Source organism: Myotis lucifugus, unplaced genomic scaffold (assembly GCF_000147115.1).
Source record: "Myotis lucifugus unplaced genomic scaffold, Myoluc2.0 scaffold_44, whole genome shotgun sequence".
NCBI classification, from domain to species: Eukaryota; Metazoa; Chordata; class Mammalia; order Chiroptera; family Vespertilionidae; genus Myotis; species Myotis lucifugus.
In genome coordinates this window covers 6,180,896-6,208,022 of record NW_005871092.1, presented here as the reverse complement: position 1 = coordinate 6,208,022, position 27,127 = coordinate 6,180,896, and the positions used below count along the sequence as shown (strand labels likewise).

Genomic DNA, 27,127 nt, shown 5'->3' with positions numbered 1-27,127 from the left:
TTATCTTCCTCAAGCGAGAATTGACTTTTGCTCTGCCAACTAGTTAGGCTATGCACAGATCACCATAATCCAATGAAAGACTGTGATGTTCAAGGTGAGCTTATCCTACTAGTAGATTTAGAACTTCAGGGATCAGATTAATCCTTAAGTATGTAGCCAGACCCCTCTTCCTTAGCACATGTGAAAATCCAATTTTGCTCTTCCACATTGATTGACAAAAGCCAGGATCAGTTTCTCAGTTTTCAGGATTTACAATTGTCTCAAGGACAAAAGTTGAACAAAATGCCAATCTTACCTCCCTGGACATTCTACCTCTCCTAGATCTTGATCCACAAATTCTCAGTTCCTTAATAGTTAACTGATGCCTTCAAAGGATGCAATTCCTAATATTTTTTCAGTGGAAATAATAGTTCAAATAACCCATAAAATATAATTCCTCCAAACACACATTTTCTATTATTTCAACACAGTGGTATATTTACCAAACTATACCTACTAAACCATAAACCCATTTTTGATGTGGCAAAAATGTAAAATTAGTATGTACAATGGGCACATAATAGTAACGTTTTAAAGTTACATAATATTTGACAAATGAAACTGATACACACTATAATCCATGTATAGTAGCAAACTTGAAAAATAAGCACATAAAAAACAGAAAAACTTTAAAAATGCTACAAACAGAAAAATACCATTTTAGTTCTCACTGATAATGTTACAAATCTTTTTTTTAAAGCAGAACCCAAGGAAATAGTAAAGCATCATATGTATCTATAACATATTTGTAATGAGGTCCTCAAAATAATTTACAAATTATTTTATTAAATTCTCCTAAGGGACAAGTATACAGTGTTACTTGTGCATATGCTAAAATTGCCAAGACTAATCATTATATTCTTCTATGCAACATTTCACTATGGGAAATTTTCAAGTAAATAATCATGTAAGATCTGATCAAATTTCATTATGTAGTAAACAACAACTAACTCTCTCATTTTGATTTCATTCAAATAATACCCGTACTTCTCTTATCCATTCATTTTAATAAGTTCTTTCCCTGAGCAATACTGTGCCCATTATTATTAATGTGAACTATGCGGCCTCTATCTTGCAGAAGCAGTTATCTTTTCCTTTTTGATATGACACAGTATCTGTCATATATGCAAAAATATGTTAAGCAGGTTGATGGTGCCTTAGTTTCTACACAATTCCTCTTTTTATTATAGCAAAAAGTCAATAAGAAATGTTAGCAATATTAAAATAGGAAATAAAATGTAATGTATAGATTACCTAAAACAAAAAGATATTTTATTAATGTTAATAGTTATAAAAATATAAAGAATAATACTACATTTTATTAGACTAAAAATAATGAAAATTAACAAGGTCACCTAAAGAAGTCTTAATTTTTTAAATTCCATCTTTCTTTCTTCAAATAAAGTTAAAAAATAGAATATATGTTTGAAACTGAAGGGGATATAACAAATCACAATTTGGTAAAAAACTGTATTTCATTTCACATAAAGGAATGTGTGCTAAAAGTTTAAAAGAATGTGTAGTATCTTAAAAAAAAAGACACAAAGAAATCACTTCCCTGGTTAATCAATCAATAAAAAAATAATAATATTGCAAATACAAAGAGAGCATTACAGTTATGAATAGGAAATTCACTAAACAGGAAACCCAAGTGGCAAATGAACACATGAAAAGATGCTTTCTCACAGTAGTAACCAGGATATATGTATTAAAATATCAGTATCATTCACACACATTACTCTGGCAGAAAGAAAATATTTCCACCTTATCAAGTGTTAGTGAGAATAAGGAGAAACAGGGACACTCATACCTTGCTGGTGGAAACATACATTACCACAGTCACTTGAGGAGCAATTAGGCAACACGCAGTAAATATGAGGACATGAATATCCTCAGATTCACCACTTCATTGTTAAGTACATACCCTAGAGAAACTCTTGCATTTGTGCCTGAGCAGACGAGTATAAGACGTACACTGCAGCATTTTTATAACAACAAAAGGAAAATCTAGCTAAATGTCACAAGCTTTGTATTTCACAGGAAATGAGATAATAAAACTGAAGACATGGTTTTAAAATTTACAAGTGAATATAAAATATGAGTGCAAAGTAGAACAAATCCCAAGACAGATAATAACAATCCTAAAAGTTTGGTAAGCAAAACTTCCTGTTTGAATTAAATGTAACATCAGCACCGATAAGCACAAGTAACTGTAATGCTTACAGGATCAGAACCCACTTTAAAGTCGATCCTTTACAGCAAAGCTGGCTACACAGAAAATCTACTATTTTGTGCCTTTGCTGCATAACTGAATATCATTAGTTGCAATAAAAGAAGGCCAAGAATGTCTCCCTGAAAATATGTAATCAACACCACTATTATACAAATATAAACTATAACAGTGACACACTTTCCCAACATACTTTTGGCCTCGTCTACTCACCAAGTCTTAGTGTTCACTTCATACTTATAAAGATCATCCACCAATCCATACTTGTTGCCTGGCAATGCCTTATAGCCTCCATGAACATAAATGGACTTTGTTATTTCATCATACACACTGGTATGACCATATCCACCTTGAACAATAGCACCTTTAGTTTCTGAAACAAGCCAAGTGTTTGATGCTGTAAGAGAAAGAAGATAAATCATGAATTCCTAGTATTTAAAAATATAACTAATATGTCTTCAAATGACCTAGTTAATTGTAATGCCACCTTTTTATGAGTAAGGTATACTTAATATTCATTTAATCAAGAAGCAATTATTAAATCTGAGCTAGTTACTATGTTAGGTGCTAGGGGTTCAAGATGAGTAAGACTGGCCTTTCTGTAGATCAAACTCTGAAATACTGAAAATGCCAGATTTATGTGTGCACGAGGAAAAAGAAAACTCTTATTCTCACATACATTTCTGTAATTGTAAATAACTCTGGAAAAAAAGCTGTAATAAATAGTTTCTGAGCGCCTACTATGTAAAGGCTCTGAGTTAGTCACTGATATTACAAATACAAAAAAGGATGTGATCTCTGCCCTTAACAATTTCTGTGCTGTCCTTTATCACTTCAAACAGGCATTAAATAATAAAAGAAGAAATCCCTGGAACATCAGAAAAGGTCAATAAATACAGCAGAAATATGAGTACACACTACCTTTGCTCTGAGATTTCTAAATAATAACTGATGAAGAAAACAAAAATTATAACATCATCTGGTACTCAAGCCAATGGTATTAAAAAGTGGGGAAGATGAGGGAATCTAAATGAAAGTAAGGCTGCCATACTTCCCTTGAAGGTTTAAAATGTTGATACTAGACGATTATGATTACATGTGTGTATTTTTATAACCACAGCAATTTCTAAAAAAACTATACAAAGAGATACACTCAAGAATAGTATAAGTATACCAAGATAAAATTCTAAGTTGTTCAAGAAGAAAGAAAACAGAAACAGAGGCACATACACACACACACACACACACACACACACACACACACGAAATAAAACAGCAGACTTAGGTACAGACTTAGCATATGTAAATTGTGTCAAAATTGAAAGTTTATTTAAAAATAGATATTCACCTTACTAGGAATGGATAGTTCATCATGAAATAACAGTATTTCACTCAACTATTTCTGAAACATTAAAAAAATTTAAAAGTATAATAGCTATGACACAGGTCTAACACCAAAGAGTGTCCTCTTAAATACCAGCGCAGCGCTTCTCAAGGTCTAATCACTAGCAGTTCAATCAAGGAATCCACAGGTGACATGGTAGTCTCAGATGAAAAGCTAAGGCAATGATTTTGTTCAGGTACAGGTGATAAACTTAAAATGCAAAGTTAATTATGATCCACATTCTCATTACATTTTTATTTTGCATTTAGAAATGTACACTTGCTACAAGAAATCATTTGGCTCCATAAACATTCAAGCTTTACTTGCAACATTTTTTGGTCAATTCCTAGAATGATGGCAAAGAACTTGTACTTAATACATGATCATTCACTCAACAAAAGGAAGAGCTAACTAAATCCTTAGATGCCAGAATCATGATCCCAGCAATGATGGGCTGAAATTATTCTAACAATAAGGGTCAAGCCCTCACTGATGTTACAACATTAAGTAGACAAGTGCAGGGCAGAGTGCACCTCACTTCACAACAAGCACTTACATAAAAAGCAGGAACTAAAGTCTAAGGAAGAAGCTTTGTTGCCAGCGACCGAATGCCGTAATGACCAGAACAACCAGTCGCTATGACGCCCACTGCAGCCAGCGAACTGGTCCAAACGGGGGGTGGGGCCGGCCAGCCAGCCTCCTGCAGCCCCTACCCCTGGCCAGCCCCACCCCCAATGGCCCCCAACCCCAATCGGGGGCGCAGCCCGCCAATCACCCATAGTCCCTCTCCCCAGCCAGCCCAGCCCTGACTGGGGTGGGCCAGCCAGCCAACCTTCCTCCCCCAGTCTCCTCCTCCCAACAGGCCCAGCCCCAATCTGCCCTGATCGGGCCAGGCCAGCTGGACCCCACCTGTGCACGAATTCATGCACTGGGACTCTAGTTATTAATATAAAATATAAATTCAGGTTGCATTAAAAATATTAATAAAATATCAACTTTAGAACAAGGACAAGTAATGGTGTCACATTAGGTACCACACCATGCTCTATGAAGCTCTGTGAAGTTTGAATGGGTCATTACAAAGTACAGTCTGTGCACAGAGGGTGGGAAAGATGACAATGTGTATTTCACACTTATATAACCCTTTGACTAGCTGCATGATCAATGGCCAGTTGTGCGAGACATCTGTCCTCAGTTCCTTTATCTGTAAAATGGGGTTAAAAGAGCATATATTTTGTATGTTCACTTTGAGGAGTTACTATGTATAAAGTATTTATAATACCACCTAGCATGGAGTAAGGCTTCAATAAATGTTAGCTGTTGCTATTATTATTATTCATTAGGAAATATCCTTTACATTACTAGTGGCTATGCTACTATAAGATATTAATATTGTTAATAAGATATTAATGAAACCTTATAACGTGCATACTAGAAGAACTAGGGATGCTCATCTAAAGAATAAAAAGTAAATGAAAAATAACATATCTCAAAATATTTGTAGGGCCAGTATGTGAAAGAGTGATTAAATTTCATTTGTGGGGTTCTACATAGTCATGAAAACATTATAACTGCATATTCCTTCTTAACATAAATTCTTACATTTAAATATATACGACAACAGAATGGCTGCCTGTTAGGGACTGACATCTCCACCACTGTAGGAAAGTAAAGCAGAGACCGAAAGACCAGAATTTTCTGTATTCTGAATGTACATTTACTAAAACTTTTCAATCTAACTCATGCAACTTTTCAATTATATATATTTATGTAGCTTATAAACAGTTCTAAAAGCATATTATTTAATAATTTTATTTATCAAAACTAAAGTCTTTTGTGATATTTTCTGAGACATTGAGAAATTTTTAAAAAATGCATACAATCTTAGCGGCAGCCTTTGTCACAAAGACGTAGTAATTTATTGAAACCTTTTACTTACTGCATTGAAATTGTTTTACTTTCCCTAATAAGTCTTGTAAAGTTCTTCACAAATGAAATGTAACAACAAATGCCAGGCCTACTTTAAGCACAGTGAAACTCCATGCTTTATGATTCCGATGATGGAATTATTTTTAAAGGGGAGATTTCTTCTATCAAAAATGCCTAATTCCCACCCCCTAATATGCCTGTTCTGTAGATCAACACTTTCAGACACCAGTTTGCTGAAAAGCAAAATTCCATCCGCAGTTGAAATTCACCAGAGAATTTTGAAAAATATGTAATGTTAACAACTGAAGAGAATCACATAGAAGAAAAAATTCACTTCTTAGAAAAATTGTATCTAATGGTTTTCAAATCGAAAGAAAGAGTTAACATGAAATGACATTAATGATGGTTTTCCAACTACTCCTTCCAAATTCTGAAAGCATGAAAATACTAAAGCAAAACATTAATATTATACTAACCTTGAGACTCACATTGAAGTTCTTCGAAAGTTTATGAGGTATTGCTAACTTAAAGGGAAGTAAATTTCCCTCAGGACTAACCCAGAAGAGCTTTATGGTCTAAGTTAGTAAAACCATCCAATAATTCTCCTCTGAGATTTATAGATTCCCTAAAAGCCATAATTCAAAGAATAGCAGAAAGGACAAAGTGATGTTTCTTTTACCGCCAGAGCAAGTTCACAGGAATTCTTACAATTTCAGTTCCAATATATGTCCTATACAACCAAATATAAAAAACATATATCGACTTCCTCTAATCTGTTTTTAGCACTTCGTTTGAAAATAATTTCAGTCCAGCCAGTGTGGCTCAGCGAGTGACATTGACATTTTTTAAGAATAAAGTTCTTCCCCTTTTAAAATAAAAGATTCCTCATTTGAAGTTTATATGATACTGCTTGATGATTAGATTTAGGCATATATTCCCATCCAGAATACTCTAAGCCAGGGGCTGGCAACCTATGTCCAAGGGCCAAATAATGGCCTGCTGCTCATTTCTGTAAATAAAGATTTATTGGCACAAAGGCAAATTAATTCACATACATACTATCTGTGGCTTGCTTTCAAATTTCAATGGCAGAATTGAGAAGAAACAGAGACAAAATGACTGAAAGAAAAAAAAAATTTGCTATCTGAACCTTTACAGAAAAAGTTTGCCAAGCCTGCCAAGAGTGATGTTTGTTTCAGCAGTAGCATATCCAGAGGCACGCAATGCCCAATTTCCCATGGCTCATGATGCGAACTTTGATCACCCATACAAGTACTGACATAGTTACTATTTCCCCCTGCACCGTATACACAATCGGTGGGGAAGACACTTAGATACCAAGCACATCTCACCAAAAATCCATCCCCTCCCCGACAGATTTAGCATCCAACAATGCCAGCCTGCACTCTGTATACGAAAGAGAATTCCCCTCAGCACTATTTGTGTCTGCTGGTCTGTCCATTATCAGGTGCTAGCTCATGGGTTATATTTTCCACCAGTTTATAACTTATTACTTGCTTAAATTATTTTGATGCTGAAGTCGCCCCAGACTTTATCAATGGGACCCCTCCGAGCTGACATAGGACTGTTTCTTTGACAGGACCCATCACTTTCCTGAGCACGTCCTGCATTTGGTAGAACAAGATGTATCAGGCTCATCTTTGCTTTCCCTGCCACAGCCTTACAATCAGCCCTAACTACTTATGGGAATGTTATTAGAAACTGGATCTGGGAAAATCAGTGATCAGTGTGATCACTACTAGGGTGTCTTAGCTTCTAGGCCATTTTGGAAGAATCTACATCTACAGCTTTCTGTCTATCTATCTATCTGAACATAAGCTCACACTGATGCCTCCAAATCCAACCCATTCAGACAGGATTCTTCCTTGCTCTCCCCATTTTACATCTATATCTCCTATCTTCCACACTGAGAACTTTAATTCCTAATATCAACTCATTTTTTCAATCTAACAGTACGCCTAAAATAATTTCAGAAGTGCTTCACCAAAACCTTCCAAAACAAACGTAAAAGATTTGCTTGCACTTCTTCCCCACATCCACACCTAGACAGAGGCCATTCTGTCAAACATTATGTTAAAAAGCCACTTGGATTTGTTCAATCTCTTTCCTATCAGAATGGTTGTGTCATTCATTTGAAACATGGTTGAGTGAAATAAATCCACCTAATAATTACAGATGGAATATTCTATATTTTGTAAATAAGGAGATGTTCTCATTGTTCATTTGAAGACTTCTAAGAGAGGATGGGACATCTATAATAATAAAGGTGTAATATGCTAATTAGACCAGACAGCTGAACGTCCTTCCGAAGCCGCGGCGAGTGGGGGCGAGGCAGAGGTGGTTAGGGGTGTTCAGCAGGCAGGCGAGCAGTTAGGGGAGATCAGGCAGCCAGGCAGAGTGGTTCGGGGCAATGAGGCAGTTAGGGGCGATCAGGCAGGCAGGCAGGTGAGAGGTTAGGAACCAGCGGCCCCGGATTGCGAGAGGGATGTCCAACTGCCAGTTTAGGACCAATCCAGCAGGGATTCCTGGGGGATCAGGACTAAACCGGCAGAAAGACATCCCCCCCCCAAGGAGTCCTGGATTGCGAGAGGGTGCAGGCTGGGCTGAGGGAACACCCCCCCCCCTCCACCCCCATGCACGATTTCATGCACCAGGCCTCTAGTATAAAACAACAGTCTTCACAGATAGTTAGGCCTGCTCAAAAACAAACAAACAAACAAAAAACAGAAAAAATAAAATTGGATCCAATAAAACCTTACTGAATATCAAGAGTTAAATGGCTTCCCTTCTTCTCCTTCTATTTTTAATTGCATTCTTTCTACTTGGACAAAACACATAACATTTGCATACTGTCTATTGACATCTGCACCCTTGTTTTAGTCTTAGCTCTAAAATTAAATATGTGAAGTGTTCTCCATCAGCCTTTTACCTGAGGTGTTCCCATTCATCGCTTCCTGAGATGAAGCTTATTCTCTAGGAGAGGGGTTGGCAAAGTACACCCCAGGGACCAAATCCAGCCCAACTGTTCTGTAAATCCTGTTTTACTGAAACACAGCCACGCTCCTTCATCTCTGTACCTTTACACGGCTGCCTGTGTACAGCTTCAATGGCAGAGCTGAGTAGTGACAACACATACCGGGTAGCCCATATAGAGCCTAAATTACTTACTATCTAGACTTTTACTAAAAAAGAAGTCTGCACATTTCTACTTGAGCAGATTTCTTAGGTGAGGCCACATAGAGACAGAATTATCTGAGTTTGGCATGCTCAAACTGTTCTTTCTATAGCCTTGACACCTGAAGGACGGTCTGGTAAGATATAAAACCCTTAGTCTATCCTTGCTTTCCTGAAAAAGTTGTTCCATGTTTGCCTAGATTTTATGTTGCTTTTGAGAAATCTGATACTAACCTAATCTCTTGCCCTTACAAAATATTTCATCTTTCTGCTTGAAGAGACTGAATATTGTTTCTTTATCTTTTAAAATATAGTATTTTTATCAAGACGTTTCAAAATTGCTTCTGTGGGTGATTTTTGACAGGTATCCAACCCAACAGCTCAAGCACAGGAGAGTGGATAAGTGAATTGTGGTAGTTATATAATAAAATACAGAAATGCGAAGGAGTTAATAGTGGTAAGTCATAACAACATGGGTGAACCCTGCTTAAAAAAATGAAATAAAAGAAAACTTCAGAAAACTGCATAAAACGTTATTTCCATTTTAAAAATTCAAAAACAAGTGAACAGAACAGTATGTCATATAAGCACACATGGATATGTGGTAAAGCTATTTTTTAAAACAAATATATAAGAAGATATTCTGAATTTCAGAATAGTGAAGGCAGAAAACCTTTTGAAAGATAAAAATTAATAAGCATGATTAAAAAGAGAAAATTAAAGGGATACAGCAAATGGCTATGCTTTTTAAAATAAATATCCTTTCATCAAATATACTTTGGGGTGATTTTATTAGTTAGACATGATTATTCCTATATTGATGTAAACATAATTATAAAGAGAAAAATTACAAGCAATATCCAACAAATGGTTATGTTTTTTAATAAATAGAAAGTAATGTATAGGCAAACAAGAGTACTATGTATTTTTAAAAATACCAATAGCTAATGTTCTTGAAAAATGTTGAGCAAATATATCAATCTTGAACATCAAGAGAAAATAAAATGCTACAGATGACCACATAGTATTAAAATTGTTAAAGTCCAAGTATAATAGAAGCAGAAAAGGAATACTGCTGACAACCTATTCCTTCCTCCTCAAATATTTACCAGGTATTTAATACATGGCACTTTACTAGAAAGTACACAAACAAAGAGATATACAGCAGGATTGATGCCTTAAAGTCAACTTCTTAGAAAAAGAATAACTATAAAAAGCAGTATGTGTTTATAGTCATTTATAAACAAAGAATCCAGAGAAAAATTAAACCACTACCAGAAAATGAAAAAGGCAGTAAACACAATTGTAGAATAACAAGAATCTTTTCATGATTATACAATTATAGAGTCTAACTCCACTTTGTTACTTAAAATAAAAGTTTATGGCGCCTTTACTGCAAGCTGATCTCTACATTATGAGTTTATCTGATTTTTCCAGTAATTTTGTGCATGAAGCTAGTTGATTACTGTCACTTCTAAGCACCTGATAACCATACATCGCTCTTGGAAGTTATACTCTAGGGTGCCCTCATGAAAAATTTCCCTGTCATACCTACTTGTGTGTGTTCCACGTAAGCTATTTCCTTAAGCTCTCTGCTGTTATCTACCTACACACATTTACATTCACAGTTGAGCCTTGAACAACATAGGCTTATGGGTGCCAACCCTTCAAGTAGTTGAAAATCTGAGTGTAACTTTTAACTACCCCAAAACTGAACTACACTTGCTGTCCCTCAGTATCCATGGAGGATTGGTTCCAGGACCCCCCACGGAGATGAAAATCCATGAAAGCTCAAGTCCCCGATGTAAAATGGTGTAGATCGAGCATACAGTCAGCTCCCTGCATCCACAGACTCCCAACCATGGATGGGAAACAGTATAGGTATCCACTAAAACACAATCTGCATATAAGTGGACTCATGCAGTCCAAACCCGTCTTGTTCTGAGGTCAACTGTAAATCAAGCACATTGAATGAAACCTATCTTCAGCTAAAGAATGGTCTGATTTTGGGAACACAGCCCACAGGATTCATCAACTAACTACAAGCGTTATAATTAAAGAAGGAAATTTCAAAGATTACATGTTGATTGAAAGCCTGGGTAAGTTCCATCACCACTCTAGTAGTTGTCTCTATTAATGGACCCTTTTTTTGAATTCATCTTTATTTTGAAAGTATTACAGATGTCCCTTTTTCCCTCCATTAACTCCCTCCATCCCCTCTCCCCAGGCCTACAGCACGATTGTCTATGTGCCTGGGTTATGCATGTGAAGGCTGCCTTCTCTTGTCGGCATTATTTCTGAATTGTCCTAATCGTGTTACCTGCCCTTTCCCAAATAAAATTCTTTCACTTGAATCCTTGTTTCGTGGTCTGCTTGTGTGAAAACCCTTTAGAAAGATCCTGTATTTCCTGCCAGTTGCTGCTAACTTCTTTGCTCCCCGACAAGCAAGTTTCCTTGAAAGAGCTGCCCAATTCCCTCTTCAATCCAATTGGGCTTTTACCCAACCACTACACACAGACTGTTCTTGTACAGATCACCAATGACCTGCGCAGTCCCAAATCCAAGGTCAATCCTTAGTGATCATCTTACTTCACCCACCGGCGGAGCAGCACTTAACAGAGATGGCGACTCTTCTGTTTAAAATCTTTCTTCACTTGGCATCCAGTTCACCACACTCTTTCTTGCTCATTTTCTTCTTCTCCCCTACCTCTTACCACTGGAACACCCTGGGGCTCAATCACCCTTTCTTTTTATCTGCACCCATTTCCTTAGTGATCTGATTCAGCCGCATGGTTTAAATGCTATCTATCTCTATCCTCAAAACTCCCACATCTACATCTCCAGCCCAGATCTCTCTCTAGAAGAACTCCAGACCTACACATCTAGTTGACATTTTCACTGTAATGTCTAATGGATAGCACACATATCAATGTCCAAACTGAATTCCTGACCTTGAATCATCCTTCGCCTCAAACCTGTTTCAGAATCTTCAACATGTCAGTCGATGGCAACTATATCTTCCTAGTTGTTCAGGCCAAAAACCCTGGAGTCATCCTTGACTCCTCTCTTTTATCTCAGACTCTACATCCAAACCCTCAGCAAATACTATTCGTTTTACTCTAAAAACATATAAAACAAATGGACTGATTCTCCTCACTCCAATACTACCACCCTGGTCTAAGCCCATCATCACTGCTCAGACTAACAGTAATCTGACTGCCTCCTCACTTCCGTTCTTTCCTCCGCAGAGGTTAGTTTCAAGCCAGCCAGAATGATTCATTTAAAAATTATGTCGTTGCTCTGCCCAAAAGCTTGCAACATTTCTCCACTTCCTCAGAGCAAGAAACAAAGGCTATGCGAAAACCCTATGATTTTGCTCCTTATTACTTCTCTGACCTCATCTGTTAATTTTTATTCTCTCCTCCAGACTCCTTGGTGTTCCCTGACCATGCCCTGAATGTTCTCGCCTTTACACTAGCTGTTCCTACTTCTAGGGAACACTCCCCTTCCCCACAGATTAGCTACATAGCAAACTTCTCCACTTCCTGCAATTCTTTGATCAAAATTCATCTTCTCATTGAGGCTTACCCTGCTGGCCTTCCCAACCACCTCGGTATTCTCAATCCCCTTTGCTTTGCTCTATTTTTTTATAAAATTTACTATCTTCTAACACATCATACAGCATGCACATCTGTATTATATTTACTACTTATTGGCTGTATCACCCTACTAGAAATAAGTTCCGCAAAGACAAGGAATAAGACCTGATGCATTACTTGCTGATACGCATTATTGCACATGTCCGGAACCAAGTGGAACCAGAAGGGTGATCCTATAAGCTCAAAGTCAGCCAATATATGGAGGTGCTCCTGAGCTCAACAGATCCTCTAAAACTCAAACCAGCAATGGTAATATGCATAAACTTTCAACTACACAGCTAAACATATTCTCTAGTGTCTTAAATTTTGTTACTGTTAATGGATAAGACTCAAACTAAGATAACTGAAGTTAACTAGATGGTTCCTTGGTTTTAAATCATATTATTACAAAAAAATCTCAAAGAAGACTCAGGATACTAAGCACTGAACCAGAAATACTTCACAGTTATTTTCACTATTATTCGAAGTTTAGTAAGTGGTCATTTTGGAGTATGCTAACTGGGAAATTTTTGTCTCTTTTAAAAATCTCTACATAATGGTGAGATCAATGTCCTTAGAGTATAATTCTGGGTAAATTTTTATCTAGTAAAATACCCTGTTTTCATGAATTGCTCTATTATAATTTCAACTTTCTTTCCCGTTACCTTCACCACAGTGCTGGAAAAGAGAGTCCCTTCTGTAATTAAACAAAACATTCTCAGTTTTCTAGAAGCTTTAAACATGTAAGGATTCTCAAAGTAAATCCGACCTGCATTTGGGGTAGTTGAAGCCATTAAAATCAGTCAGAAAAAAAAAAGCTTAAACTTACATGGCAGTATAGTAATCCCACTATAAACAGGGGGAAAAATGTTTTAAACTGTCTCTGTAGAGATAAGTCTTCACTTATAACTAAGATGATAAATTAACCTATTATTTATGTTCAAACCAGCCCTACTTAATATAGTATCATTCCCTGAAGCAGCACTTGTCTGTGGTATATACAACTTAATTATTCTGGCAGCTTTAAACTATAGTTCCCCATCGTTCTATTTACTCTTCTATGCAAGTACTTTTCAAAGTGAAAGTAATTACGGATTATTTTGACACCACATACTTTCAACAATAAGCAGTGGATTCAAACTGCATTAAGAGTAAATAACATAATAAGTTCATTTTATTATTAAAATATAATTTTACAGAAAAAATTGATGACTTTTACTTTGTACTTAAATGAATCACAGAATTTAAAATCCACCCTTAATTCGCCTATTATTCTTATAAAACTCATAAATAGATCATGTACTCTTCCTATTTCCATATTAGAACATATCCATTCATCTTAGACCTCCATGTATTGGCTGACTTGTAGCTTATAGGGTCACCCTTCAAGTATGCCTGACAATTAATGCCATTAATAAGACAAAAATCGAATAAAAAATATCCTCTTGGCAAATTTATTTTAAAATAGTATTTTGATTATAGAATAAGCCAAAAGAAACTCTATAGAAGTAGTTTAAAACTTACCAAAACTACAATTGATGTTCTGTAATCAAATTATTCCAAATGAAAACCAAAACCTAGCCCTAGCCGGTTTGGCTCTGTGGATATGGAGCGTCGGACTGGGGACTGAAGGGTCCCGGGTTCGATTCTGGTCAAGGGCACATGCCTGGGCTGTGGGCTCCACCTCCAGTAAGGGGCGTGCAAGAGGCAACAGATCAATGATTCTCTCTCATCATTAACGTTTCTCTCTCTCCCTTCCTCTCTGAAATCAATAAAAATATATTTTTTAAAAAAGAAAAGGAAATCGAAACCTACCAGCCAGTGAATTTATCAGTAAACAAACTGTATCAATATTTACCGTTCATAGAAAATGAGAATTAATCTGCTGTGCCTTCCTAGCCATCCCTGGAAAGCGTAACTGCCACCATGTCTCAAGGCTGAATGAGACTGTCCTGCAAAAAAGGTTGGTATACAAAGAGGAACATATATTCTGAAGACCAGAAACCGTATTCAGTGGAAAGGCAGGGTAAGGAATGTGTGTACCATTCAGGTGGCCTAGGGATTTGGTTTTAATGGCCAGTACTGAAGGTAAGCCCGTGTGTGCACTGGATCAGAGAACATCTATACAAAGTCAGGATCCCTGAAGGATTATGTCCTCAATGAAAAAGTGAGTTATTTTTTAATCTGCTCTGCAGAAGCAGACAGAAAATACCACTTGGCTGTATGTAAAGGGAAAAATCTCATTTTTCCTGGGAACTTTTGGTCATAGATCTTGGGGCATGAATTCACTGTATATCCAAGGTCCAAAGAAAACCACATGCCGAAATGTTAAATTAATTTGGACCAGGATTGCTAGGCCCCAGTAGCACACACACTCTCTCTCTAGAACAGGACTAGATAAACTAAGACACAAGGGCAAAATCAGGAATAATGCCATGTCCATCTGTTTACGGACTGTCAGTGTTGGCTTTCTTGCTATCACAGTGGAGTTGATTAGTTGTGACAAAGACCGCATGGGCCACAAAGTCTAAAATATTTACTATCTTGCCCTCTATAGAAAAGACTGTTGATCCCTAGTATAAAATACTGATAATGTCAAATGTGTTTGAAACAAAGTAGGATGGATTAAGGCAGTAGAAACAGTGTCCTGTATATTGGGGCTTGATCAAAGAGTAAAAGTATTTGTTGACTTTAGACTTAGTTAAATATTCGCTTTAAAACTTCAAAAGTCAAAAACTTATGGTTCAAGTACAAGCATGGTGATAGCTGAATTCTGAATCTCCCCATTCATTCCCGGGAAGACAATAAAACAACAAGGAAAACATGACTAAAAAGGAAAATTAAATTTCCAGATAAAATAGAATTAAAAAACCCATAAACTCCAAATCAAGTGCAAAAAGTAAAACCAAGAGCCAGAAGGAGGAAGCCCCAGGAATGCAGAAGGAAGGCAAGAGACAAGGAGTCAGAAGAAGCCTAATAGTGGCAGATCTCAAAATTACTCATTTCCTCAAAAAAAAATGGGCCTCCTCTGAACATGAGAAGACATAATTTTTTAAAAGACAACAGAGTGACTATTAAAAATATAAAACATGTACAGAAAATGTACAAAAAACGGATGGAGTCACAAAGCAAAATCTAACTTTTTGTTGTGCACAAGAGATATATTTAAAACAAAGTGATTCTGAAAGGTTAACAATAGATGGGCAAAAGCATATGAAGGAAAGAATGACAGCCCCACCCCAAATAACCAAGAGCCATAATATTAATATCAAACAAGAAAGAAATCAGGTAAAAAAACATCAAATAAACAAAGCACTTTATAACATTAATGTGAAAATGAAAGTCATGAATATCCATAATAGCAACTTTCATGAAGCATAAATTCCAGAATATACAAGGAGAAATAGGCAAAAATACACTAACATATGTAGACTTTCATTTTCACAGCATGACAGATCCAATACAAAAAGTAGAAGAACTAAGAAGCATAATGAATAAAGTAGAATATATATATATATGTACACACACACACACACACACACACACACATATATATATATATATATATATCAGATACCATAACTTAAAATTATAATATTTGCCTTCTTTTCAAGTGTCTATACAATATTTATGAAAATTAAGCCACAAAGAAAATTTCAGTAAGTTACAAAATATGGAAATAATACCTACAACACTCCATGAACATCATCATAAAATTAAAATAACAAAATCAAACAAAACCTTTCTATATAGGCTATCTGTAACTTAACTCCTTTTTTAAATTATCTTTATTGTTAAAGTATTACAGATGTCCCTTATAACTTAGCTCTTGCTGAAACAACTCTTAGGCTCATCTGAAAAAGTAGAATGACAGCCACTCTAGCTTCCATGCTATCATGAATTTGTTACAACAATAATGCATGTAAGCAGGTTTATTCAATGCACCGTTACTTTTTAACCACTGCACTCCAAAATGTTTCCTTCAGTAGGAATCCTCTTTAGACTGCTTCTGTTTTCTCAGTAAAACAGTGAGTAAGGTCATCAGATGAAGGACATGTTAGAAGTTTGAAGAGAGAGAAAAATGTATGAAAGAGTCATGATGAAGAGTTGGAAGAGAGATTGGTGATTATGAACGTAAAGCCTGGTAAGTGTAGAGGTAAGTATGGACAGAGAGAGGGAGAGATAGTGAACACCTGAAAGGAGGCTAGTGAACTATAAGCTCTGGGACAGTCGAAGAATTACCAGTGTGGGGACTAGCAGGAGTAAGCTGGAGGCACTGGAATAAGATATCTGAAATGGGAATTATGGAATTCATTGCAGGTAGGACAATGGGCAAGACTGATTCAAGTAGGATGAAAAACAAGATCTTGGGGAGAGAGATCAAAAAATTGAGAAGCCAAGTATTGGAAGAATTATTAAAGTGGATACTGAAATCATAGAAATATTTGTTAAGGTATATGGGATGGAGTGACAGTGAGCCGGATGCTAACTCCTTCAAGGACTAAAACAGTGATCCTAGGAGCTACAGAAGACAAGAAGGCGAAGAAACAGGTGGTACAGTCTAATGACATGCAATTCAAAGCTGAGTGATTCAAAGGAGGAAGGCGTGGAAATAGAGTGTAAATGACAATAGGAAGGAGGATGCATATCCCACTTTCAGCCCAGCTGTACTGGAGACATGGAGGAGAAACAGATCACCCTGTATAGTTACACACAAAAAGCAAAACCTTGAGTCCAAAATACCGGTCAAGGCCAGATATGGAATATGTTCTTGAATCTAAGTAGTGACTAACAGGGTACATATATTTGTAAACAAATTTTTTTAAAAACTTACAACTGTTTGAAAATTTCATAAAGAATTTTAAAAAAATAAAGTGCCAGAAAAATGAATAAGAATATTTAAGAATATCATGCAGTCACATGTAGATTGCCACCAACACCTTCATGCACCAGATAATAATCTTTCACAGAAGCCGACAGACTCTCAAGAGCTTCCTCTAAGACTAATACATACAGAGAGACACTGCAGTTAGACTAGGAACAGAACCCTGAAAAATAAAAAATCCTGCCTGGCCAGCATGGCTCAATGGTTGAGCGTCGACCTATGAACCAGGAGGTAACGGTTCAATTCCCAATCAGGGAACATGCCCAGGTTGCAGGCTCAATCCCCAGTATGGGGCATGCAAGAGGCAGCTAGCTGATCAATGAATCTCTCTCACTGCTGATGTTTCTATATATCTCTCTTTCTCCCTTCTTCTCTGAAATCAATAAAAATATATATTTTTAAAAATCCTGAAATCATGGAATGCATAGTAAAGAGACTGGGTTAGTTTCAGCTTAGTCCACAAGTATAAACCAAAGATGTAGCACCACCTATTGGAATTTCACATATTTAAAAATATTCTCAGTTCTTAGAAAATGTAACTTCTGTAACATTTCCCCACATTTGGCTAAGAAGATAAACTTAAGTATTAAAGTACAAAATCTAACACAAAACCAAAAAAATTATATTAACAAGTATTAATTCATGGCTTATAATTCTTATTTCAATAACCATTTTGACTAAATTCATATGAAGATTTTAAAGATAAAAATGTGCACAATCAATAAAGACTTTACAGTTACACATTCAAAGTAACTCACAGATATGGTATTCCTGTACGCTGCTTGTATAACCATATATTGCAGAATATCCAAATATTATGATCATGACAACATCTCTACTATCCAGCTCCATAATATGTGCCGAATGCCCCTCCACAGCATACTGCTGCCCGTGCCCAAGAACAGTGGGAGTTTTTGTGCTCCAGGACTGACTGTGAATGTTAAAAATCCATAACTCATCTGTGACGTTGCCTTCATTTGTTTCAATTCTGCCTCCATACATAAAGATGTTTTCCTGTAAATTAAAAAACAAGTATTAACAAGTATATTTCTTAGCAATATAAATTAAAAATTAGAATGAAGGCTAAATTTAAACATAGTCTTAGCAATCACTCACAACATGCATAAGGCATACTTCCTATTTGTAAAAAGTCAAATGGGAACACATGACTAATGAAAAATAATGCTTTTACTCACAAGAAAGGGGGGGAAATCCATGCTTTCAAAAAGATATTTAAAACAATTATATTATATAATCAATTAACCTTTTTTTTCCAGAGAGGAAGGGAGAGGAAGAGAGAGATAGAAATATCACTGATGAGAGAGAATCATTGATCGGCTACCTCCTCCACACCCCACACCCGGGCATGTGCCCTGACCTGGAATCGAACCCTGACCGCCTGGTTCATAGGTTGATGCTCAACCTCTGAGCTACATCAGCCAGGCAATTAAGCATATTTTTAATTTTCCTTGTTCCTGAGTCGCTAGCTGTCACACTGGAATGTTGCCATGGATGTACACTGCTCTGTGCTGTTCTGGATCATTCACTGCTTTCATCAAGCACAGTTCACAAAAAGGTAGACCACGTCTGTGTATTGCATGGAGTACATTTTTATTACCACTTCCCATGGCCATGGGCAGATGCTTTATAGCACTTATAAATTATACAAATAACTTTAATCACATAGGACTAAAATGAATGATGCATAAATAATACAAATCATTACTATTTCAACAACCTAGGAAGAGAAAGGAATTTCTTCAACCTAATAAAGATCATCTAAGAAAAACACACAGCTAATATTATACTGAATGATGAAAGAGCAGGCGCTTTCCCACTAAGGTCAGGACTTATATTCCACACTGTACTCGAGGTGTTAGCCTGAGCAAATTGGCAAAAATTGAATAAAGACAACCAGATTGAAAAAGAAGCAAAATATTGTTATTCGTAGAAGATATGAACTTATATATAGACAATACTAAGAAATCTCCCCCCCAAAAAAAAACACAATTAGAGCTAATAAATGAGTTCAACCACATTGCAGAATACAAGATCAATGTGCAAAAATCAATTATATTTCTATACACTTGCAGTGAACAATCTACAAATAAAAATAAGTAAAACAAATTCCATTTCAAATGCATCAAAAAATAAAATACTTGGGAATAAATCTAACAAAAGAAATTCCAAACTTACTCTGGAATCAACAAAAAATTGTTGAAAGAAATCTTTTAATATCTAAATAAATGAAAAGACATCCCATGCTCATGGTTCAAATGACTTATTAAGAAGGCAATACTCTCCAAACTGAACAACAGATTCAATGCAATCTTTAACAGAATTCCAGGTGACTTCTTTGTAGAAATTGACTAGTTGATTCCAAAATTCACATGAAATTACAAGGCACCCAGAATATCAAAACAATCTTGAAAAAACAAAAAATTGGAGGGCTCACACTTCTCTATGTAAAAACTTACTACAAAGAAAAAGTAACCAAGAGGGTGTGCTAAGGGCATAAAGACAGACATATAAATCAATGGAACTGAGAGTCCAGAAATAAATCCATACATAATATGGCCAACTGATATTTGACAAGAGTGCTAAGACAGCCAATGGAGAAAGAATAGTCTCTTTAACAAATGGTGCTAAGAGAACTCTGAATAGTGACATGCAAAAGAATGAACGTGAACCCTTACTGCACACCATATACAAAATTTAACTCAAAATTAATCAAAGACCTAAATGTAAGAGCCAAAGCATACAACTCTTAAAAGAAAACATGGAGTAAATCTTCACGATCCTGGATTTTTAGGTATGACACCATAATCACAAACAACAAAAGGGAAAAAAGATAAATTGGATTTCATCAAAATTAAAAAAACAAAAAACTTTTGTGCTTCAAACAACACCATCAAGACAATGAAAGCTCACAGAATGGGAGAAAATATTTGCAAATTATAAGGGACTTGTATCTAGAATACATAAAGAACTCTTTACATCTCAATAATAAAAAGACAAATAACCCAATTTAATAATGGGCAAAGGAGTTGAATAGACATTTCTCCAAAGAAAATACAGACAGACAGTAAGCACAAGAAATGATGCTCAACATCATTCATCAACAGGGAATGTAATCAACACACAAGAGATATCACTTCTCACTCAATAGGACCGCTATAATAAAAATGACAGATACTAATGAGAGCTGGTGAGAATCCCTAGAAATTAGAACTTTCATTCATGGCTGGAGGAAATGTAAAATGGTATAGCCAGTCTGGAAAACCGTGGCAGTTTCTCCAAAAACTAAACATAGAGTTACCATTGGATCCACCATTCCAATACTAAATATACTAGTATACTCAAGAGAAATGAAAGCATATGTCCTCACAAAACCATATATATAAATGTTCATAGCAGCATTGCTCCATAAGAGCTAAAAGGTGAAAATAACCCAAATGTCCATCAATTGATGAAATGATAAACAAAATGTAGTACGTCCATACAATAGAATATTATTTAGACATAAAAATGAAGTACTGATACATGCTACAACATGTAAGTCATAACCCACATAGTATACAATCTCATTTATATGAAATGTCCAGAGTAGACAAATCAACACAGATAGGAAGTAGATTCATGATTGCTTAAGGCTGGGAGGATGAGGAGGTTTGGGGTGATAGTAAAGGATACAGGGTTTCTTTGTGAGGTGATAAAAATGTTCTAAACTTGATTGCACAAGTCTGCAATTTGGCACAATCTTCAAGAGATGGTTGCACAACTCTGAATACACTGAAAACCATTCAATTATACCCATTTAAAATCAGTGAATTATATCTCAATAAAACTGTTCCAAAAAGTAACAAGTGTGGACAAGGACATGGAGGAATTGAAACCCTTGTGCAGTGCTGGTGGGAATGTAAAATGGTGCAGCAGCTGCAGAAAACAATATGGAAATTACTCAAAAAATAAAAATAGAATTATCATATAATCCAGCAATTTCTATCCCAAAAATTGAAAATAGGGACAGGAGCCACATATTTGTACACCTGTGTTGATAGCAGCATTATTCACGATAGCCAAAAAGGTAAAGGCAAACAAGTTATTTATTGATGGGTAAATAAACAAAATGTGGTATGTACATACAAGGGATTATTACTCGGGCTTTAAAAAGAATGAAATTCTGACACACGCCACAATATGGGTAAACCTTGGGAACATCATCCTCGGTGAAATAAGCCAGTCCTGAAAGAACAAATGCTGTAGGAGTCCACGTATGCGAAGTCCCCAGAGTAGTCAAAGTCACAGAGACAGAAAGTGGAATGATGGTGATCAGGGTCTGGAGGAGGGGAACTGTTAATGGGTATAAGGCTTCAGCTTTAAGACAAAAAAAGTCTGGAGATAATGGTGGTGATGGTTGCACAACAATTTGAATGTACCTACCTAATGCCACTGAACTCTAATTAAAAATGGTTAAAAAGGTAAATTTTAATTTTACCACAATTAAAAAGAAAAGTGACTGACCTGATGACTAGGAATCAAGCTAAGGGCAAAAACTCAATCTTTGCTTCTTCTCTTGTTCAATGGCGAATCATACTAAAAAATCTATTTTTTATTTTTTACTAAAATAGTATGAGTCTGTGACATCTCAAGTTATTGTGAACCATATGATCTATTGTTCTCATTAGGTGTTTGAAATAAATCTGAGATTTAGTATTTTTTCCACCAAAGTGAACTCAAAATTTTTTTTAATTTAAAAAGCAAGATCCATACCTGATACAAAGCAAGAGAGTGTCCATACCTCTGGAGCGGTCCCCTGGACAGAGTTCCCACATTCCATATACTGTTTTCTAAATTGTAACTAGAACCAAGAAAAAAAATAACTTCATAACCTAAGATTCCTGTTTGGTTTTTCAATCTGCATATATTTTCTTTGTCTGTATTCAAGTATTCATTAAATTCAAAACAATTAGAACTAACAAGCTCATAATTTCATGTACCATATTAGATGTTTTTCATAAAGACATTCAAGATATACCTACGTTAAATTAGGACTCAACCACCTAAATGTATAGTATACATTAACTTGACTATTTATTATTGGAATTAATTGGCTCAATTGCTTTAATAATTTCAGCCAATTGCTTCACCTAAACAATAGTAAGCTGGTCTGTATTTTTAAATAAAAAAAAAGAGAGAGAGAACAGACTGGCAGCTCTCAGAAGGGAGAGGGGTTGGTGAGGTGGGTGAAATAGGTGAAGGGATTAAACCAAAAAAAAACCTCATGGAACAGAGAGTCAACTAATGGTGATTACCTTTGGGAAGGGGAGTGGAGGCAGGTGGAAGAGGGAGATGATAAATGGTGATGGAAGGAGACTAGACTTTGGATGATGAACACACAATGCAATGTGCAGATGATGTGTTGTAGGTTTGTACACTTGAAACCTATATAATTTTATTGACCAATACAACCCCAATAAATTCAATGAAATAATAATAGTAATAATAATAATAATAATAATAATAAGTTTCACAGAAGCAAAAAAAAGAGCCAGCTTTTTCCTTTGGAAATGGATGGAAATTCTCTCCATTTTTAAAATAGCCATTTGCTTTATGTATTCAATTTTATTCTTTTACATGCATGTAGCTCAGCATTATATAAGTTAACCAAGAAGTACCTATTTCCTACACACAAACATACCTTGTTTTTTTACTTCAAAATAAGATATGTGCAGTGTGAATAGGAATTTGTTCATAGTTTTTTTTTAAACTATAGTCCGGCCCTCCAACGGTCTGAGGGACAGTGAACTGGCCCCCTGTTTAAAAAGTTTGAGGACCCCTGCTCTACCTTCACATCTCTTCAATTTGACAAAATATAGAGGGAAGCATCCAGCCAAGAACTGACTAGGACCTTGTTTAAGAAGCTCACTATCAATTATCATCTCTTCTGTTTCTTCCTCCAACTTATCAGGGAAAGCAAGCAAGTTCTCTTCACACACAAAAAGGGAAGGTTACCAACAACTGTTTTCAGCATTATGGTTAACTTCTTTCCTACACTGGAATTAGAAGATACGTGTGAATGAAACAAATGAGGGAATAGAATCAATCAGAACATAACTTTCACAGACTCACTCAGCTACGTCTACCTCCCTACCAGCATCTGCACCCAACACACTGCTTTCCACCTAGTTACCGTAAAGGGCCAGAGAGTAAATATCTTGGGCTTTGTGGATCACATTGGTCTTTTGTATTCTTCTTTGTTCTTTCTTATAGCTCATTAAAAATGCAAAAACCATTTTACTTTATTTTCACAGACTTTTCATTTTCATTAATCATAGTTAATTTCCTTTTAGTTTCCACATTTAAAACTCATTTCTTCAGGTTCTTTTCCTATCTTAGCAATTCATTTTAATCCCACCAACTCTCTTTCAATTCTTTCTACTATATTTTATCCATTATATATTGTGTTATAGAATTCTAACTGTCTACTTAAATATGTACCTAAAACTTTCTCTCTCCCTACAGAAATTATTTATTTTATACTTTAATTCGAGTCATATTCAATCATAGTTTTAAAGCAATCTCCTCTTATAAGCAGAATTTTAAAATACCCAATATTACTAGGACTAATATTGTTAGTGGATAGGGCTACCAAATACAATTGAGGATGCCCAATTAAATCTGAATTTTATATAAACAACAAATAATTTTTTTAGAATAGGCAGACCTCATACAATATTTGGGACAAAATCAAAAAAGAATATTGCAAGGGTCTGCTTATACTGAAAAATTATTCATTGTTTATCTGAAATTCAAGTTTTACTGGGTGTCCTGTGTATTTCTCTGCTGCATCCGGCAACCTATTGGGTACACACCATTATGGTATATTGTCTAGGGTCAGTTCTGATTGGATGGTGCCCAAGTTGCACCAGTTGTTACATATTATGAGTATCACTCCTGAAAACAACATTGATAATCAAATTATTCTTCTTTTTGCTCTTTTGTTCTATTATTGAATGTTCATAAAATACAATCACCAGCTGAAAAGAAATCAGGTAAGCTGCCATCTATGTCGTCCCTGCATCATCCAATCATGCAGAGGATAATCGCCATGGAGACATCAGCAAATGAGTGATCTATTTTACAATACAGGCACTCTCTCCCAACAAAAGCTTGTAAAATCATTCAAAGTCAGAAAGTTCAGAAAAATTAATTTACAGGTCAGAATTTTTATATAGGCAATTACACTTCATTATGAAAACAATATTATGTGGCAGGACTCGTAATGTCTGATACAGGCCTGGCCTCACCTTACTTTAATTAATATTTTCTTACTCAGAATTTATTAAAAGCACTCTAGAGAGGTAATGAAATATCTATACAAAACAAACCTATATGCATAATGACAAATATTTAACGATGGTTATATTGAATTCATAGGTTCTCAAATCAAGTTCCATGTAACAAATAGATACTATCACAAAAATATTCATAAATTTTGACAGCAATAAAATAGGCGTTTAGGATAGTCCTATTACCAAAAAATCAGCTTAAATAATAGATTGTAAAAATCTGGAAAACACACTTACTTCAGGACCATTTGAAAAGAACTGTAGTTAAAACTATATCCACCAATCACCCACATAAACTTCCCATGTAAAACCGCTTTATGGGAAGCCCGACCTACGGAAGGACTGAAGGGTTTGACATTTGGCAGAATCCAGTACGACTCAGTGGAAGGAACATTCAAAGAGCAATCAGGACCTATAAAAAAAATCAAACAACACAATGCGTTAAACAAAGAACTTAGATTATAAACCGGAATATATGGATGAAGAGAATTAGTAATTCAATGCTCATCATAGTAATAAGTATACATAATAAATGATCTAAACTACAACTTACAGGGGAAATTCTAACATGAAATGGAATGCCTACAGGGAGCCAAATCATATACTCAATCAGACTTAGATACGTTCAAATAAATATCACAAAATCTGAAATAATCCTAGTTCTATAACTTACTAGACATGTGACTGAGCAAGTCTGCTTATCTCTCCCATCATCAAATCTTCATCGATAAAACAGAAATAACAATCTATCCCCTAAGGGTGATTATAAATATTTAATTTTTTAAAAGACAGTGGAGATGAAAGCATTTACAAAGTATAAACTACTAAGCTAATATAAAAATAAAAATTACATTTTTTTCTTAGCACTATTAAGAATAACCAAAATTGTTATCAGTAGGGAGTGCTTATTATCCTCAAACAGAAAAAAATATTATGTATAATAAACTTATTTTAATTAGGCCAGGGTAACTTAAATACTATAAGTAGAAAACACTGCCTTTTCCTGTCCATATTTGTGGTGTTACTCATGAGTCTTGGTTACCTCATCTGTTAAATGTAGGAGACTGGCCTAGATCAGTGTTTCTCAAACTTAAGTAATGGAAGGAATGCTCCCAAAGGAATATATTTTCACTAAACTTAAGTATTTTAATCCTCACCCGAGGATATGTTTTTATTGATTTGAGAGACAGAGGAAGGGGGAGAGAGATAGAAACATCGATGGGAAAGAGAAACATCAAGAGGTTGCCTGCACGTATGCACCCCGATCAGGAATCAAACCCACAACCTAGGCATGTGCCCTGACTGGGAACTCGCAACCTTTAGGTGTACAGGACGATGCGCCAACCACCTGAGCAGCCACCCGGCCAGGGCTTGTAAATGATTTTTAATTCTAATGAAACTCAAATATGCTCAAACAAAATCTAAACATAAACTCCTTACACTTAAAGTTCTTTTATAAATATAAAATCAGCATAAATTTATAAATTGTATGTACATGTAAACAAACTTTTAAAAACAATAAACTTAATGTTTACTTCATATGATAAATGATACTGTTTTGCTCACACTAAATCATTGGTCCCAGGATGAAGTGATATTAATTTTTATAGTATTTTTTCCCACATAACTTTAGGATATCTACATTATTTTGACAAGATAATTTTGCCATCACTTTTCTTTCTTCTACCCTTTATAAACTTTTTAATTCATACATTATGCCATATCAGCATTTGACCTTTGCTTGTCACCAAATCATCAGCACATTTCCATAATTTTCTTTTTTGCCAATAATAAGAGATACTACTTGATCCTAATTTAGTCAATACAGAGGCTGGCATTGCAATCAAGTGCATCTCTTTACTCAACTATGAGATCAATGACTTGATCTTAAATTTGCTTATGCCAAAAAATTATAGATTATCATTGAATCACAAAATTTTAAACTTCCAAAATGACCCTAATTGGAGAAACATTACTCCATACAGTTTTCATCTATTATCTGTTCACTCCCCACTCATTCATTCATTTATTCACTCATTCATTCACCCTCAAAGTCCTTTCCAAAGCTTACATTCTATGAGTCTGTATTTTTTCAAGTGCAACTAAGTACACCCTAGATTACCTCTTTGATAATGACACAATCCTTTAAGTCAGATATTTAAAAATGTATTATTTTTGAATGAAAACTCTCTGACCCATTCTATGGCAATCAAAGAAATTAAAGGAACACACTTATTAAAAAACAAAACAAAAAAAACCTTTTTAACTACAATTCTGAATCACTTAGAACTCATTTAACTTGGGGTAGCAAACAATAGCCCATGAGCAAAATCCATTCTAGATAAATTTTAATTAGAACACAGTATGCTCATTCATTTAAGAACTGTCTATGGCTGCTTTTGCACTACACCAGCAGAGTTGAGTAGTTGCAACAGAGATCATACGGTCAACACAGCCAACAATATTTACTATATG

The 27,127-nt window shown here is 35.5% G+C and overlaps 1 protein-coding gene across 1 annotated transcript in view; it reads right to left on the bottom strand.

Moving 5' to 3' along the window:
- ATRNL1 (attractin like 1) overlaps positions 1-27,127 on the bottom strand; it is a 474,447-nt gene that overhangs the window by 371,588 nt on the left and 75,732 nt on the right. The window contains exons 10-13 of the mRNA XM_023753345.1: positions 24,890-25,064; positions 22,074-22,161; positions 18,059-18,314; positions 2,483-2,666 (exon numbers count right to left, since the gene is read on the bottom strand). Of these exons, the coding sequence (XP_023609113.1) occupies positions 2,483-2,666; positions 18,059-18,314; positions 22,074-22,161; positions 24,890-25,064 (703 nt within the window). The remainder of the gene's footprint in view (positions 1-2,482; positions 2,667-18,058; positions 18,315-22,073; positions 22,162-24,889; positions 25,065-27,127) is intronic.